Genomic DNA, 18,548 nt, shown 5'->3' with positions numbered 1-18,548 from the left:
TTTTTGCCCTTTGGGAGAGACCAAAGAGGGGAATGAGTACAGTTTTGGGTATTAGACATTAATTCTTATTCGAATCAAAACTTAACCTAATATGGTTTGATTATAAGAAGTCAACAAATTAAATTTAAATAAACTTGAATTCAATATGAATAGAATTCAAAATAATTCTTGAAACTTATTCAATCCAAAATTGTTTAAATATTTTAAAACTCTGGATTTAATTTGATCCAAACTGACTCAACTCGATTAAAGCTTGGGTTATACGAGTGACCTGCAGATATTTACATTAAAGCTTTTGCTCCGTTTAGTTTTCGCATAGGTCTTGGGTTTTTGGAGGGTAAGTACAATGCTTTTAGGGTTAAATAACGTTTTGAGGTGCAAACTTGAACTTGGTAATTATTTTTACATTGAGATCTAAATTTATTTTTTCAAGCTTGTTTCTAAATTTTACAATTGTTCTCACTTTGAGGCTTGAACTATTTTTGTTCAAATTAGTCCATGAACTTAACAATTGTTCTCATATTAAAACTTACAACTTTTTCTATCAAAGTTAGACTTTGATATTTCCTTTAAAACCTTAGAGTTCAAACTCTAATGTAAAAATAATTGTTAACTTGAATAAAAAAATGTTCAAACCCTAATGTAAGAATAATTTCTAGTTTAAGCTCCATCGTGGAAACAACAACCAAGTACAAGTACTAATTTGAATCTAAAAAGAGTTCAGGCCCCAATATAGAATTAATTACTAAATCCAGACCCCAAATAATAATTTAACCCATACTTTTATTCTCTTCAGATTCGATACTTTTTCTCCTGTACCCTGAACGAGGTTTTTGTTTCAATAGAGACCCAACTCAAAGATTTTAAAAAATAAAAAATAAATCCTTCTCTCTCTCTCTCTCTCTCTCTCTATGTCTCTGTCACTGTCTCTCTTTTATATGTCCTACAAACCTCTGTATTTCCTACCATTACTGCCACGCTTCACTTCTTCTTCTTCTCTTTTTCTCTGCTTCCTTTTCCAATTCTCCCTCTGTTTTTTCCCTTCAAAAAAAATTGCTTCCAAATCTGGGTGTAAGCTTTTATATGAAAGCTCTGAAACAATGAGACTTGAAAACTCCAAGAAGAACAAGGTTTCTTTTTTTTTTTAATCTAAAACAAGCCACTCATTTTATGTAAATTATTAGATTTTTTTAAGGATTTTTTATTTAATTAAACGTGTTTTATTTTCCTTTTGAATGAAAAGCTTCCATGGCCCAAAACATTGGTCAAGAAATGGTTCAATACCAAGACTAAAGCTCAGGACTTTCATGCTGATGATGTTCTTTATAGAGGTAAAAAAAAAAACCATTTTTTCTGTTATTTTCTTGAGTTTTTTTATTATAACAAGAAAAACCCAGATTTTAGATTGCATTGTTCTATTTAACAACTTTATAAATTTTCTTTTTCTTTTAGGTGTTGATGAAGATTGGAAGCATAAACACAAATTCTCAAAGAGGGAGACTTTTAATATAAAGAAAAGCAAAACAGGTTAGGATTTAGAGATTCCATTTTATTAATTTGCTTCATTTTTTACCATATTTTCATATATATAACTCTAAATTTGTTTATTTGGATCATGGTAGAGAAATTGAACAAGAAATATTCAGATTCTCAGTTTAAAGACATACATGATTATAGGTATGTATATGTGTTTGAATTTTTGTTGATTTTGATTTTATTTTTCTGTGCTTTTTTTATTTATTTGTATATGTGTGGTGTGTAGGGTATTTGTTGCAACATGGAATGTAGCTGGTAAATCTCCTCCAAGTTGTTTGGATCTTGAAGATTGGCTTCATACATCTCCACCAGCTGATATTTATGTACTCGGGTATGTCTGAAATTAACCTGGATTTTGTTCGATATTACTTGAATTTTTCGAGAAAACTTCGAATGATGATGACGACGATGTTGATTGATTGTTGTTTGATCTATTTGGTTTATATGTTTTTAAAGGTTTCAAGAGATTGTTCCTTTGAATGCTGGTAATGTTTTGGGGACCGAAGACAACGGTCCAGCTAGGAAATGGTTAGCTCTCATTAGGAAGACTTTGAATAGTAATCCGGGTACCAGACCGGTCACTGACCCGCTCATGGAACTTGATGCGGACTTTGATGGATCAATGAGGCGGAAAACTTCGTTTCAATCCATGAGGCCTAGTGATTGTGACACTAATTCCAGATGGGGTTCCTCTGAATCCGATGACGAGACAGATTCACCAGTGAACATGCAGTCTTTCGGTGAATCTTTTGCCATGCAGGAAACCAATAACCAGAATGGGCATTCGAGGTATTGTTTGGCTGCGAGCAAGCAAATGGTAGGCATATTTCTTACCGTATGGGTGAAGAATGATCTTCGAGACAATGTTCGGGACATGAAAGTGTCATGTGTCGGGCGAGGATTGATGGGTTATCTCGGAAACAAGGTATAATTTTGCCTATGAAACATTAGGTTCCAAAATAAGGAGCCATATACTCATATTTCTTGTGGTTTTTCAGGGCTCCATTTCAATTAGCATGTCTTTGCATCAAACCAGCTTTTGCTTCGTGTGTAGTCACTTAACCTCGGGACAAAAGGACGGTGACGAGCTTCGAAGAAACTCCGATGTTATGGAGATCCTTAAAAAAACGAGGTTTCCCAGGGTTCATGGCGTGAAAGATGAGAAATCTCCGCAAACGATTCTAGACCATGAGTAAGCCTTCGTATATATGTTTAATTTCGACTCTTGTTCATTCTTGTTGGATTAAGATAACCATAAAACTCTAACTTTTCGATGTCTTGGCACAGTCGTATTATATGGCTTGGGGATTTGAATTATCGGATTGCTCTTTCATACGGATATGCAAAGGCTCTAGTCGAGATGCGCGATTGGAAAGCACTGTTAGAGAATGATCAGGCATGTTCATACCCTTTCTTGATTGATTCCGTATATACATACATAGATATATCTTTTGTTCTTAAAGTGCCTACATGAGAATCTGAAATGCGTTGGTCGTTTTTCAGCTTCGGATTGAGCAGAGGCAAGGCCGAGTTTTCGAGGGATGGAGTGAAGGAAAAATATATTTCCCTCCCACATACAAGTATTCATACAATTCCGACAGATACGCCGTGGAAGTTAGACACCCAAAGGAGAAACGAAGAACCCCGGCATGGTAAATCTCTGTGGTTACCTAGTACTTCGTAATAATCGAGTTTCCGATACATTGTCGAATGATTTTGCTTTCATACAAAAAGCTAATTAACCAATATTCGTGAAGGTGTGATCGGATACTATGGTACGGAACAGGTCTGTATCAGTTATCCTATGTTCGAGGGGAGTCCAAATTCTCCGATCATAGGCCTGTTTACAGTGTATTTTCCGCCAAGGTTGAATCGATTAATCGTAGTCGAATTCGGAAAAGTATGAGTTGTTCCGGAACCAGGATCGAGGTTGAAGAGCTGTTACCACATTAAATCGGTTTATAGCACACTAAAGCTCTCATCAAGGACCTGTAATTCATTTCGAAATCGAACCCTGATTTCTCTCGATCTATCAGGTAAAATTCAAATCATTTCGGTAACTGTTGCTGTTTTTTTCCCCTGTTAGAATCTGTTTTCTTTCAAATTGAGAAAAATCTCTTTATTGTTCTTATTCTTAATTTTTACAGATTGGTCCCCCATTTTTTTACAAGTGGGGCAGTGGTGCATGAAAACCAGACAATGGTGGCGATAAAGACATATACTGTCTTATCGATCATTGTTCGAAGAAAAACAAGGTTGGTTCTTCCAAAATTTCATTTAGGTACAAGGTTGTATATTTTTGTCAATAAACTTACATCTGCAAAAAAAATTGTTTTTCAGGGTAAAATTGGCTTCACAACAACAAAAAGTTTGTATTTCCCAACAGCCAAAATTGTAAATACAGCTTTTTCGAAAAGCCATCCATGGCAGAACAATAATTTACAAGGACGTGTCTGTTTCATGACGAAATTCCATTGAAACAACTTACACCAGCAAAATAAGAAGAAGAAGAATCAGAGGGCTTTTTAATGTATTTTTTCTTTTTCTCTTGAAGAGGGGAAAAAGTGAGAGAAAGAGAATGGATTCAATTGTAATTTTTTTTCCATTTTTGGGAAGATGTATAAATGCCTGGGGATTCGATTGTAAACATTTAAATTTTTATGTTCAATGGATAAAATTTATTTTTAAATTTATTGGAATTAAGAGAAGGATTACTTTTATTAAAAAAGCACAAGGATTAAATTAAAAAGGTTTAAAGAGTACAGGGACTGAGAACGAAGTTAAACCTAATAAAAAACCGAAAGTGAATCACTGCGCGCGTAAGGCAACTGCTTTTGTGAGTTTTGTCAAATCTTAATCTGCTCTCTAGTTTTTCCGAACCACAGTGCCTTTCTTTGTTCTGATCTGTAGTAAGTGCGCGTGGGTTTCACTCTTGGAGTTAATTTTTATCGTGTTGTAAACGCAATCTAAAGGAGAGTGATGAAGTACTGGAGAGTTCCTATTTTGGGGACGAACCAAAGTGGAAAGATATTTTTCAATTTCGTTAATGAAAAATGAAGTCGTGTTCAAATTCAGCCAAGTGGCATCTTCATATATTGGTTATCATGTTTTAAGCATAGTTGTCCATATTTCGAGTACTCACACCTTCCATAATTCTACATAAGTAATTTTTTAAATATAGTTATTGTTAGGGTTTTATCATCTTCTTATAATTTAGCTTAAAAATTGGATAAATCAGAACTATTTTTAAAATTTTATAAAATGTATAAAAAGTTGAAACCCTAGAGTTGAAGCTTTTGAGGCCACGGTTCTCTTAACGTGCATAGCATTAGCACTAAAGTGAAATAGAAACAGAAAGATAAAATTAAATAAAAATAATGGACAATAAGTTTGAAATGTAAAATAAGTTAATCCGGGGATTAACTTGAAAAAAAGTCAAGTACCAATAACGGAAACAATTCTTTAGTTTATGCTCTCAACGTGGGAACAATTGTTAAGTTAAAGACAATGGTGAAGCTAGAGGGGCTGGTAGGGGCCCTTACTCCTAAAATGGAAAATTTTCTATTTAGGTCATTTTATAATTTATAAAATTTTAACTTGATAATGATAAAATTACACTTTGACCCCAAAATAATAATTTTGATTTAAACTTTTAAAATTATAAAGATATAGACTATTAAAATTATGAAATTGTATTTTTACTATATAAAATTTACAATTTAATTTTAACCCCTCCCAATATAAGTTTTCTAGCTTCACCCAAGATTTAGGATCTAATTTGAACCAAAAAACAATTCAAGCCCCAATAAAATAATTATCAAATTCAAACCCTAAATAATAATTTAACCCTTTCATATATACACTTGAGTTGCCTCTCCAATAATGTAGTTTCAATGATTGTTTTTGTTGCAAGTGTTAGGTTAGGTATTTTCTCGTTGAACTAATATGCAAATCTTAAACCCATCAATTTGTAGATTTAACCAAATTATTTCCAATGATTTTGTTTTAGGGTCTAAACCCTAAACCCTAAACTACTACATGCATTGTATTGTTTTCAAAAGTTGTTTTCATCTTCACTAAAATATTTTTAACATTTTACTATCAAATCAATCAACCTTGAAAAAACAAACCCAAAAAATTAGTGCATGAATTAAGCAGTAATTCATCATTAAAATTTCCCTAATTATGCCTTAAATTATTTCACTAGCCACCATTATAAATTTGGACGGTATAGGCAACTTGAACATGTCTTATAAATTATTGGAACATTTGGACATGGTTTTAATGGTTCCTTAAAAACTTTCCATTTTTTAATGTTTTTTTTAAAGCTCATGTTGTCATGTTAATTAGCTTAACAGTGCTCCCCATTAACAGCCGAAAACTTTGATTAAAATTTTAAAATTAAAATATTAAAATAATTATATATTTACGAGGATTCACATGGAATGCTATACTTAGGGACCAACTATTCTCACCATTTGCAGATTTTTTTTCTTTAGTTTAGTCACCTAAATTTGTCAATTTCACCTTTTTATTTCCTTTTAAAAAATATTTTAATTTTTTGTGATTAAAACATAGATGTTTTAATTAAATTATTGGTAATTAATCAAAATTAATTTGACGTTGAATTCAAACATTGATGATTAATTTGTCTTTAAAACATCTTTTTCACCGTCTTAGATACTTGAATTCCATGCTAATCCATTTGATAATTGACGGTAAGTCACTCAGCTTTTAAGAATTTTAGAATTTAGTCTCTTTACTTTTTAGATTTTAAAATTCAAGTTAAATTGTTAACATTGTATTTTTTAGTTAAATTTAGGTTAATTATAACTTCGTTTTTTAATTACATGGCTATCAAGTGAGTTTTTCATTTATTTCAGAATATCATACTAACAAATAAAAAAAACAATTGGACTTGAATTATCGAAAATAAAAGAACATTTCAAAATTTCAAAAAGTAACCATTGATAAATTGTGGAACATCTCTCTCTTGAATTTTGCATGATTTAATCCCTCAATTTTATTATATTATTAATACGAACAAATCAATAACAATATGAAGTGCTACCATTAAAGCGATGATATGATTTTTTTAAATAGACTTAAATATTAGGATGACATATAAAATTTATTATGAATTGAACATTGTTAATTAGATCTTTACATGATCATCATTGCACGATTGAATAACAATAAAAGATTCGTTCATCATAAGTGTTATAATTTTGTACACACTAATAACAGATAAAAATAGAATGATCAAATTATGTTAAAATAAGCTAGAGGAATACCAAGGTCCATTTGAGTGAATGGTAAAGATCACTCAATGTTATTTAAGTAAAATCTTAGATTCGAGTTTTGCAGATTGAGAAAACAATAGTAAGAGAATTTGTCCCTTGTTTAGAGATCCGACATAGCTCAACTTCAGATTTAGTCAGGGGTAAGGGCTAGCTAGAGGGGACAACGGCCTCAGCCCCTCAGCCCCTCAGCCAAATGGTATAATTGTTATTTTAGGCCCTCAAAAATGTCAAACATTAAATTTAAGTATTTTAAACCTTTAATTAAATGAAAAATTCAAATTTTATCCCTTCTAAAAAATAAATATTTTAATTTAAGTATTTTATAACACAATATTTTTAGCTTTTCCCCTAAAATTTATAATTTTATCTCAGCCCCTTAAACAAAATTTTTGACTTCACCTCTAATCAAGACCTAATGTTGCTATTTGATACCAAAGGATCTTAGACAAATAAGAGACAAAGCAACATTTATTCCTTGAACTTAGTAACTTTTTTTTAACGTGGCCCTTGATTTTTTTTTGGTCCAAATTAGCCCCAGACTAATGTAGTAAAAAAAATGTAAACGAACCATGGTTAGAAAAGTTGATAAGTTTAGGGATTAAATGTTACTTTATCTTAAAAAGGAAATAAATCTCAAAATTTAGAATAGTATAGGGACTAAAACCACTATTAGACCAAACATCTTTAAGTTTTGCTGGATATAGGGGAACAGATGGCACCTTACAAAGCTTGACACCTTCACGTTTTATTAAAATAAAAATATATAATTTATTTCAAACGTCAACTTTGGAGGGACATAAAAGCACGAGTGACGAACTCATGACTCTGAGTCAACCCGTACCGGTTTTGCTTATTTACCCATGCTCTAATAATAATGTTATCTCTGGCACGTGATGGACACATGACGTCAGCCAATTGAGAGACTAAGGGGAAATTCTCTCGGTATACCTAAAAATAGTAATTTAATCCTAGATTAAAAAGTTAATTTATTATTTTTGTTAAATTTTTTTTATTTGTATTGTTAAAAATTGGTGTAGCTAATAGAACAATTAGACATTGACGTATGGCGTGTCATATGTACCTCATATTAACATACATAGGCTCGTTTTTAACAGTAAAAATTGATAAACATTTTAATAGAAATACTAGTTTGCTCTTTGATCTGACATTAAGGGTGTAAATGAACAAAATGTTCGATGAATTGTTCGTGAACCGTTCGTATAATATTCATTTATGTTCGTTTATTAAGCTAAATAAACGAGTGTGAACAAAATTTTTATGCTTGTTTAATAAACGAACGAACAAGAACAGAGGTGTGTTCAGTTCGTTTATGTTCACGAACAAGCTCTTTTATAAGCTTGTTTATGACTCATTTATTTATTAATGATATTTTTTATGAAAATTTCATTAGTATATATTAATAAAATTATCTTAAAACTCATTTATTGTTCCATTTGCATATATTAATAAAATTATTTTGGTTTGTATTTTTTCATTTATAATATAATTATTAATATTTATATTTGACTATTTTATATCTAAACAATATATGTGTGTATTTATTTATTGTTTGTTTGTTTATTGTTTATTAACATTGTTCGTGAACATGTTCAATTAAGTTCAATGAATATGTTCGTGAACATTAAATAAACGAACATGAACAAAAATTTGAAATTCTTAATGAATACAAATTAAACAAGAACAAGCTTAAAAATAAACAAACGGACATGAATAGAGATTTGTTCGTTCAACCTCAGTTCATTTACAGCCCTATCTGACATATAGAGATTAATTTGCTTATTTTTTTAGTAGAGAGGAAAATGCAATATGACTTTAGTACAAGGGCATATATGGTATTTTCAACGCAAATTCCATTAATTTTTTTATTAAATTTGTTGATGCGATATTTTAAAATAAAATAAAATAATGTTAAATTTAATAGAAAGGTTTTAATTATGTTAATTATAATTAAATTTTTAAATTCGATAAGTAAAAAAATAAAAATTATTGAAGAAAATAGAATAATTAAATTTAAAATTTGTAAAAAGTTTTAACAACCTAAATATATATTTTAAGAGTTAAATCGGATTTAATTTTAAATTTAATTAGGTAGAATTAAAAAAAAAAAAGAGCTAAGTTAATGTACATTTATGATCCCCTTGCATTTAATCCCTGCCACTTTGGGCTACCTGAGGCTAAATTAGACTGAAATTTCAATCCATGTTCGAGAAATTGGGCCATTAAGGCATGAGTAAATGAATGATAAATATTTATATAAATTAAAATATATTAAAATCATATTTTATAATTTTATAATTAATACTATAAATAAATTCAAGTCATTTTAATTTTATTTTATATATTTTTAATTCAATATTTTATTTATAAAATACTATCTTAAATTGTTGTTATATGCTCTATCCAATTTTCTGTATTAAACATATATGAAAATATGTTTATGGAATCTATTAATTTTTATTTTGAAATTTATGTATACTAAATGTTTTAATTTTGTTTTATTTTTTAAAACTCAATTCTATAAGTATTAATATAAAATTCATATAACTAATCAGAACTAGAAGAAAATTTTCATTTCACATGAATTATAATAAAATCAGAGAAATTCAAAAATTATCTTAAAATCTATTAAAAACATAAATTTTACGGTATTTAACACAATCATATACAATTAATAAAGCTATCTTTATTAAAAAGAAAAACGTACAATATATATTTTTATTCCTTTTAATTTTTACAATAATCATGTTTATGTGGTTGTATTTATTAAAATATATTATATTTTTTTGTTAAATTTTTTTGTACAACTTTTAAAATTTCATAAATAAAATGATTTTGAGAATGTTGGCATCATGGACAAAAAATATCGGTACCATCAGCCCAAAGGCCGACACAAAACAGTAAGCCCTATTATAAACTGTAATAATAACAATAAGAACATGTATAAAACGAGAAAACATTACTCAACCATATATCAAATAAATAAGTTTAAAAATCCTAATAGTAATGGCGGAAATCAAGATATAATGATGGCAATATATAATATAGAATAGCAAAAGTAATAATCACAATCAACATTTTAATAGGATTAGGGTTAGTTTAGCTCAGAAACACTTTTGGTCGTTCAAGCTGCCGACAATCGGCTCTTCTCCGTCTCTTACCTGATTGTTTTCTCATAAACACCACTGCTTCTCAATGGTCGTTGTCCGTGCACCGTCGTCTTTCGTTCTTTCGACGGTATTCTCCGTTCAAGCTGATGACCGTTCTCCAGTACAAATAAGGGCACCGATCAGTTCTCCTCCCCCTATCTTTTTTAGTATCTAATTTATATTTTTTAGTTATTAACAATTGTTTATTGCTAGTCTTTTTGTGGGTTGTTTCAGTGACGTGGTGTATAGTGAGCTGAGAGTTGATGGTGACTGCTGGGGTGTCTCTCGGTTTAGGGGCCTGATGGTGATGTGGTGTTGGTGGTTCGACAATGAGAAAATGGGTTCAGTATAATGATGTGGTGGCTATGATATTGGAGGTAATGGTTGAAGGTTCTGATGGAGTTTAGTGATAGTAGGGTGGTGGGAATGTTTTGAGGCTTGTCAATTGCTGCGAGAGGGAGTTTGGTTACTCATTGGATAGTTTCTTCAAAAATGAAATCTATTAAAAATATTTAAAGGTTAAGTAAAGAGATTGATTTTATTTTTAAATAATTAAAATGATAATTTTAAAATTTAAAATGAAGTTGGTTAGGTGTTTTAAGTTTTAAGATTGTCTTTTAATGTATTTTGAAATATAGTTTTTAAAACTAAATATCATTAAAAAGAAAAATCAAAAGAAAAAAAATGGGAGAACACCGATGTAATTAAATACAGGCTATGGATAAGTTTGGATGAGCGGTGGGATACGATGCGGTGCGTTTAATTTATTTTTTGTCTCACCCTATAATATTATTATAATATCAAATCTCACTATTACTATTATTTTTATAATAAGATAAATGCGCCTCTCATCCAAAACTTATAACTTACAAGTTGACGCATTTATAGGCTTTGCATGCATAATGCAAAAGCTGAAACTCGAAGCCAACAATCAAACACATCCCCTCATAAATAAAGACAAACGTAGGTGGGAAAAGGGTTAAAATATTTGGAAGGTCCTCGTATTATAATAATTAGATTAAATTAATCTTTTATTATTAAATAAATTAATTTAGTTTCTTTACAATTAAAAATAAGAAATTAAGTTCAAATTATAACATATTTAACATTTATTATATAAAAATGTCATGAAATTTATTTTTCTAATTACAATTTAATTCTAAATAAAATATTTCATTTACAAAATCATAAAAATTTAAAAATAATTAACCATATTAAATAATAAATATTAATTCTAATTTAATTTAATTTAAATTTTTAATAATATAAAAATTGAATTGGCCTTACATCATTCTACCTACGATTGATATGGGGAGCAACTACAATTTGAAGTAGAGTGGGATTAAGGCTTTTACATTGACAAAGCGTGGAAGGTACCAAATTAAGACATGGATTAGATTTTGAAATGATGTCATATTAAAACAGTACTTTGTGACACAAGAATGTTTACTTGTTAAACAAGGCTGTCAGTAAATCACTCAGTGACCAGTACTGAAAAACCAAGCAAGACAGACACAGAGAAAAAGCAAAGCAAGGCACACACTATTTGTCAATGAGGCCGCAAAATATGATATTCGTTGGCGTGGTGACACTGGTGTCACGGTCGTTTATTTATGGAATGTCCATGTGCTGATCTCTTTCACTAACTCTACACTTCTTTCTGTTTGGTCCCTTTGTTGTCTTTTTGGCTACAGTGAAAAGCTTGTTTTCTTTGGTATTGCTGATGGACTTGATTCTGGGTTTCTAAGAATCTTGGGTTCACCCTATCTATGGAAAGAAGGAAAGTGTATGTATCTGCGTATTTGAAAGAAGGTATGGTATAGGAAGATGGTGAGCGAAAGCTAAGCTAAGTCTAAACATAGGGTTAAAAGATATGGAGATAAAAGAAAGCCAACAATCAAGGAAAAGAAACTATAATGTTTTGAGTTGATGTTTGAATTAGATCAGATCAATTAGATGGAGAATTATTGGGACAGTAGATTGGAGAATGATATTAAATTTGTTGAAGCGTGAATCAATACGAATAGTTAAATCGGCTAAAAAACGAATTATCGATGGCTAAAGATCGTCAACAACCAAGCCAAAGGTCATGGCTAAAGTTAATATTACACCTTTCCTTTATTAGATTTAGGTGGGTCTTGATGGGCGGTGAGTAGAGGTGTGCATGAGCCGGGCCAGACTCAACTAAAAATTTAGGCCTGTTTTCTAGGCCCAGGGCCAGCCAGAAAAATAGGCCTAAAATTTAGCCCAAACCCAAACCGAATAAAAATGTTAAAACTCGGGCTCGACCCGGTTGGCCCATATTAATTTTTATATTAATTTTTATATAATTTTAAAAAATAAATAATTTATCAAAAATACTAAAAACATCAAAATAAATATTTCTCAACAAATTGAAAATAAATTTTAAAAAATATGTATACCGAACAATAACAACAAAATAGTAGCAACATAATAGTAAAATGGTAGTAAAATAGTAAAATGAACCTATATTTTTGCCCAAAACCTCCCACATTTTGGGCAGGCCTTCGGGTCGGGACAGGTGGCCCAACTCATGAACAGGTCTAGCGGTGAGGTGCGGTGCAGTGCGTTTAGCTTTCTTTTTGGTCTCACGCTACAGTATCTAATCTCACCACCACCGCTGTTTTTACATTAACCGCAGGTAAACGTACCGCACATCCAAACCCACCCTTAGTAACCCAAATAGATACATATACATTCTCTTCTTTAGTTCCCTTTATTATTAGTAATCCAAATATATAGTTAGACTTGAGTGAATAAACTATGTAGTTAATTTTGTATCGATTACGACCGTGTTGTCAGTGCGCACTATTCTGATAAAAAATAAAAATGTCAAAATCTCTCTTTTACAACGATGAAAAATATGACTTGTACCAATCTCATCGATTTGTTCTACCCAACTACAGTTGTACTAGCTATAATAATTTGCATCAACTTGTACATGAATAAGGTTCAAAAAAAAAATCAATTTTTACCTTTTAAACTTTAAAAATAGGAAAGTGATAAATAAATAAATAAATAAATTCCGACTAATCTTTTATATAATTGATGAGTTTTTTTTTTGTATATGTGAATGATGATATTTTATTTGTGAAATTAAGTCACTGGATATTTTATATAATTTATGGATATTTTATTTTCAAAATTATTCAATCTCATTCATTTGATATTTACAAATATCATCATATATTAAATATTTTTCACACATATTAATAAAATTGAATCAGTACACAAAATAAACAGATATCGATACATACCAATTATTATTATTGTTATTGATGACGATGCATGTTTCTTATCGGGATGGATTAATAAATATGTTTATATAATCTCTTATAACTTCAACAATTATAAAAATATAAATTGTTTTATAACAATTATATTTTAAAAAAGTTTCATTAAGTTAATTTTATTCGTTACCTTGTATGCAGTAAAAATGTTCATGAATCGAGTTAAGTTAATGTCCAATTTTGAAAAATATAATTATATGCTCGAACTCGAACCCAATTTTGCCTTAATAACTCATTTTACTGTTAAAAATAATAAAATAAATTTTATGTAATTTTAATTATAAAAATAATATAATGTTATTTCTAAACAGTAAATCAGGTAGACCGAGTTAGATCAACTCAAAAGTGGAAAATATAAACTCAAATCAGGTATAAAATAAGATAGGCTCACCAGGCCATGGGAGCAACCCAGCCCATTAAGATGTCTAGTATTCATCAATAAATGGACATGTTGAATTAGATGGGAATGAATTTGGGCTGTTAGGCTCATTCTAATGGACCATGTTGTTAGAAACTAGTTCGAACTGAACAAAAAGTATGGTACCGTATGGGAGACTATAAGTAGGGGTGTTTAAACGGTCGGTTCGATTAATGTCTGGACTGAATTACTATTAATCAAATTACTTGAAATGTAAAAGTCTTTAACTGTTAACCAAACTGAAGTATTTTTCAAATACATTAACAAAATCGAAATATTTTGGTTAATTTTGTCAGTTAACCGAATTAATCAAAATTTATATGTTATTGTCTTTAGGTTAAAATAAGTATAAAACATATAAAAAAATACATTACTAATGTTTATTTTCTTTTATTTGATAGTTAAAAAAACTTTAAATGGAGGTGAAAACAACAAATAAGACATTAGAAACACTACGTAAGTCTTGAAAGTTAACAACCAAACACTATATAAGTCTTGAAAACAACAAATATTTCGGTTAATTGGTTAATTCTGTTAATTACCCGGTTTCGAATTGAATTAACCGATAACAGAAGTTTCAAAAAATCATTAACCGATCTCTGACCGAACTAAATTCGACCATCGACCGATTAACCGAATTAGGTTAGTTCGATCAGTTAATTTAGTTTTAACCGAACCATGAACACCCCTAACTATAAGCAAAAAGATGATATAAACAAACATGGTATCGATCAAGGATATTACTAAACTTAAATTTAGCTCAACTGATAGCTTGAACTACTCAAACTCGAACTCGGCTCGATAATTATTAAATCAAGTTCAAGTTTCTTTTCGAATCAAACTTGAGTAGTTTACAAGCATAGGTGTCTCAATTACATCTCGAAGAGATAGTAAATAATAAATTTTAGGCTAATGTACAAAATAAACCCTTTTAACTTTGTAAATTTATTCAAATAAGCCCTTATACATTTGAAAACCAATTAAACTTTAAAAGGCTTAATAGGATGTAATGAAAGTGGAATGGCTTGTTTAAATAAAGTGACAAAAATTTGAAGGACTTATTATATTAACCTAAACTTTAATTAATAATTAAAATTAAAAGAAAAATATAATCCTTCATTAAACTATCCGTTTAAAATGCCGCAATTAAAGGAAATTTCTGCAACTAAGAATTACAGAATTAACAAAAAAGAAAGAAAAAAAAACCTTCATGAAAACGATTGATTCGATTTCTCTAATGCATTTATTAGACCATCAACCGTTCCGAGCCTAATGCTGCACGGTTACTTAAGCTTGCAGCTCGTAACACCTGCCCAATAATTTTAATTATAAAAATTAACATAATATCTTATTTATTTATTTCAAAATAAAAAAATATAAACTCAAAACTAATATAAAATGGGCTAAGCTGACTGGGCCATGCGAACCAGTCAGCCCAGTTTACAGCTAAGTCTTCTATTTATTAATAAATGGACATGATCTATAATTTTGGGTTGTTAAGTCCATTCTTATTGATTCTATTTTTAGAATTTAATTCCAACTGAACAAAGCAAATATACTAGGGGTAGCTTCAAACTATGAAAATGAAAATGTTCAGTTCTGCACACTAGAATTCTTGTTGATATAGCATAATATGAAATAAAAAGCAATGTTAATTCATTTTTGGTGTAAATAAGTAAACAATTTAATTTATTGTTTGGTATGTAAGGTTTTTTCTTCTCAAATTGGTACATAAAATTTAACTTCAAATTTCAATTTGATACTTAGACCAAATGGCATCATAAGCCTAATAAATATTTGTCATCCGAGCTTTTGAAAAAATTAAAAGAAAACTCATGTTAAATTGAAAAAAAATCAAATACCTAAAATATTTCATTAATATAAAATCTAATTCAAATACTGAAAGCTCCATAGATGAATGAAAGGAGTAATAAACACTTTCTTAAACTTTATATATATATATATAGATCAAACACTTTCATAATATAAAAAATGTTAACCCCAATAATTTTGAAAAAAAATTAAAATAAGTTGAAACAAGATGTCCAATCCTCAATCACCTAGATTTTTTTCTTTTTAAATTCATCTAATGCAAAACTGTACAAAGGCAGATTTTATAGGTCAACCAACCATTTACATAAAAATGCATATGCCTATCTTGAAAATTTGACAAGCTATATGCACTACCAAAAAGAAAAAGTTACTGAAACCAATAACATGACGAAAATACATGTTCTCTTTTTCAAGTTAAGTACTAGGTGGCAAGTTCAGATCGGGTTTTTGCTTTGTTTCAGTCAATTTCTTTTGAAGCTTTCTCCTTTTCTGCATCTTCAGTGATTTGCTTATGGCGGCATTCAATGGAGCAAAACGCACGAAAGTCACTGCATTTGTTATGTAAAACAAAATTCAATCCATTACCCAAAATATCACAATGGTGTGTTCATAAATGCCAATAATAATTTACTTAGAAATTTGGAGTCAGGAATAAATAAAAAATTTAGGTATTGATAGACAATTTTTTTTGTGGGAGGGGACTCCACCCTTGTCAAGCTCAATTAAAGAGATACAATTGAGCTACTCAAGCTTGAGCTAGATTAAATTCACTTATTAGTTTTTGTACACAATATCAAAATTGAGCTCAATTCAACTCACATATAACGCATGTATTTAAGTTTGAGCTCGACTTGATAATTAAGCTTAAAGATAATAATATATATTAAAGATAATAATATATATAATATTTATTATATATTAAAAATGAAAAATTGGATAAGGCTTGCAAATCTTTTGAGCTGAGTATTACTAAATTTGAATTCAGCTCGATCGATAGCTTGAACTACTCAAACTCGAGCTTGACTCGATAACTACTAAATCAAGTTCAATTTTTTTTCTGTCGAACTAGAGTAGTTTGCTAGTATCAGTGTCTCAATTACACCTATCTAGAGATGAGTAAAATAATAAATTTTAGGCTAATATACAAAATAAACCCCTGAACTTTGTTAATTTATTCAAATAAGCCCTTACACTTTTGAATACCAATTAAACTTTAAAAGGCTTGATAGGACGTAATCAAAGTATAATGGGTTGTTTAAATAAAGTGACAAACTTGAAGGACTTATTAGCATATTAACCTAAACTTTAATTCTTCATTTTTTAAAAGGGTAAGATGCCTAAAATGGTAAATTATAATTAAAAATTAAAAGAAAAATATACGCCTTCATTAACTATCTGTTTAAAATGCCGCAATTAAAGGATTAACAAACACAGGCATAAGAAGAACTTTCAGCAATTAAGAATTAAAGAATTAACCAAAGAAGAACCTTCATGAAAATGATTGATTCTCAGATAATAAAAGCAAAAAGGAGAAAAGATTCAATTTCCAGCTTTTTATTTTCCTAGCAGCCAATCAAGTATCAGTCAATGGCACCCAACAATTAACTGATTATGAAACTAAAAAGATTATTAGTAACAATAATTAAAAATAAAAAGCGAAGAGCCATAATCGAACATACCCGTACATAAATCTTATATCATTTTGGCGTAGCCCCTTCTTGCAAAGGAAGCAATTATCCAAAAAGTAACTCTCTTGCCAAACAGCCAATTTTGGCGCCGAAACGGCCAGAATCCCCACCTTTGTCATTTCCCGGGCCTTGGGCGGCGCGTGGACGGAGATTACGGTAGCGTTAGCGCGTGTATTCCATTGAAAGCCAAAAGCAGTGGGTGGCGGAGATTTAAGTACTCGGATATTGCCAAAGCTACTGGAGCGTGATCGCTTCATGTTTGATCTTCGAATTTTATTTTTTTTTAGTTTTTTAGGGGATTTTTAGGGTTAATTCGCAGCAAAAGCTAGCTGAGACTGTTTGCTATTTGGCGATGGGTGGGTTTATATAGGGTACTGTGGTCCCAGTTAACGGCCCAACCAGAAAATTTCTTTGATATATATCTTGTTAAAATGCACACAAGTCCCTATACTTTTTCATAATTTAAAATTTTAATCTAATATATATTTATTTCATAATGCCACATTAAAAAATAATTAAATTTTTTAACAAAACTTTACTATTTAGTATTTATTGTACATCAAAGCTAATAATTAAGTTATAAAAGCATTTTAATAATTAACTAATGATTTAATTAATTTTTAAAAAGAATTAATCACTTATAATGTGCAGAAGTCATGTGTAGGTTTTAGTCTAATGTATTGGTTTTGATCTGGATTGTGGTAAATCTTTGTTTGTTTATGTTGTACTAGTTTGATTTTACTTCGTGGTTATTCAGATAGTCCGTTTATAAGAGTTTGATACTTGTGGTTACTTTGATATGCATTTGTACTTTGATTTTATTTTACGTGTTAGTACTCTTCAAAAGATAAAACAAAATTAAAAAAGAAGCATATTCCTAAATTTAACTCTCGACATTTACATATTTTGTCAATTTAGTCATTATTCTTTTCAACTTAAATTTGATCATTGACCTATTAAAAGGTCAAATCACTTTTTCTAAGTAATATTTGCATGGCAACTCGTATAACAATCTACGTGTACTTCATGTTGATATTGCACTAATTAAAATTTATAAAAGATTCAAAAACTAAAATTCAAAATATACATATATAAAAAAATCATTAAAATTAGCATGAAAGTACACCGAATTTGATGTAGGTAAACATGTTTAACTACTTTTGTTTAAAAAAGATAGTAATGATGACCAAATTTAACTTTTTCTAAAAGAATAAATGATAAATTTAACGAAAAAAGAATAAGAGCAAAATTGGTAAAAGAAATATAAAACATTAAGTGTCAATGTCATGCCC

At 29.7% G+C, this 18,548-nt stretch overlaps 2 protein-coding genes across 2 annotated transcripts; one reads left to right on the top strand and one right to left on the bottom strand.

The window, feature by feature from the left end:
- Window positions 1-921: 921 nt before the first annotated feature.
- LOC105792266 (type I inositol polyphosphate 5-phosphatase 4) lies at window positions 922-4,225 on the top strand. The gene is made up of 12 exons (XM_012620757.2): window positions 922-1,130; window positions 1,244-1,331; window positions 1,453-1,527; window positions 1,623-1,677; window positions 1,763-1,867; window positions 1,993-2,461; window positions 2,535-2,728; window positions 2,824-2,932; window positions 3,040-3,188; window positions 3,294-3,572; window positions 3,684-3,791; window positions 3,877-4,225. The coding sequence occupies exons 1-10, from the start codon at window positions 939-941 to the stop codon at window positions 3,487-3,489; spliced, it is 1,632 nt and encodes a 543-aa protein (XP_012476211.2). The 5' UTR covers window positions 922-938; the 3' UTR covers window positions 3,490-3,572; window positions 3,684-3,791; window positions 3,877-4,225.
- Window positions 4,226-15,786: 11,561 nt separating this feature from the next.
- LOC105792269 (hypothetical protein) lies at window positions 15,787-17,580 on the bottom strand. Its single transcript, XM_012620763.2, has 2 exons — window positions 17,248-17,580; window positions 15,787-16,116 (listed from the first exon to the last, which is right to left on the bottom strand). Exons 1-2 carry the CDS (start codon window positions 17,511-17,513, stop codon window positions 16,026-16,028), a joined length of 357 nt encoding a protein of 118 aa, XP_012476217.1. The 5' UTR covers window positions 17,514-17,580; the 3' UTR covers window positions 15,787-16,025.
- Between the last annotated feature and the right edge of the window lie 968 nt (window positions 17,581-18,548).

The sequence above is a fragment of the Gossypium raimondii genome, chromosome 8, assembly GCF_025698545.1.
Source record: "Gossypium raimondii isolate GPD5lz chromosome 8, ASM2569854v1, whole genome shotgun sequence".
NCBI lineage: Eukaryota > Viridiplantae > Streptophyta > Magnoliopsida > Malvales > Malvaceae > Gossypium > Gossypium raimondii.
Note: the sequence above shows the minus strand (reverse complement) of the source record. Positions and strands in the feature narration are given on the sequence as shown.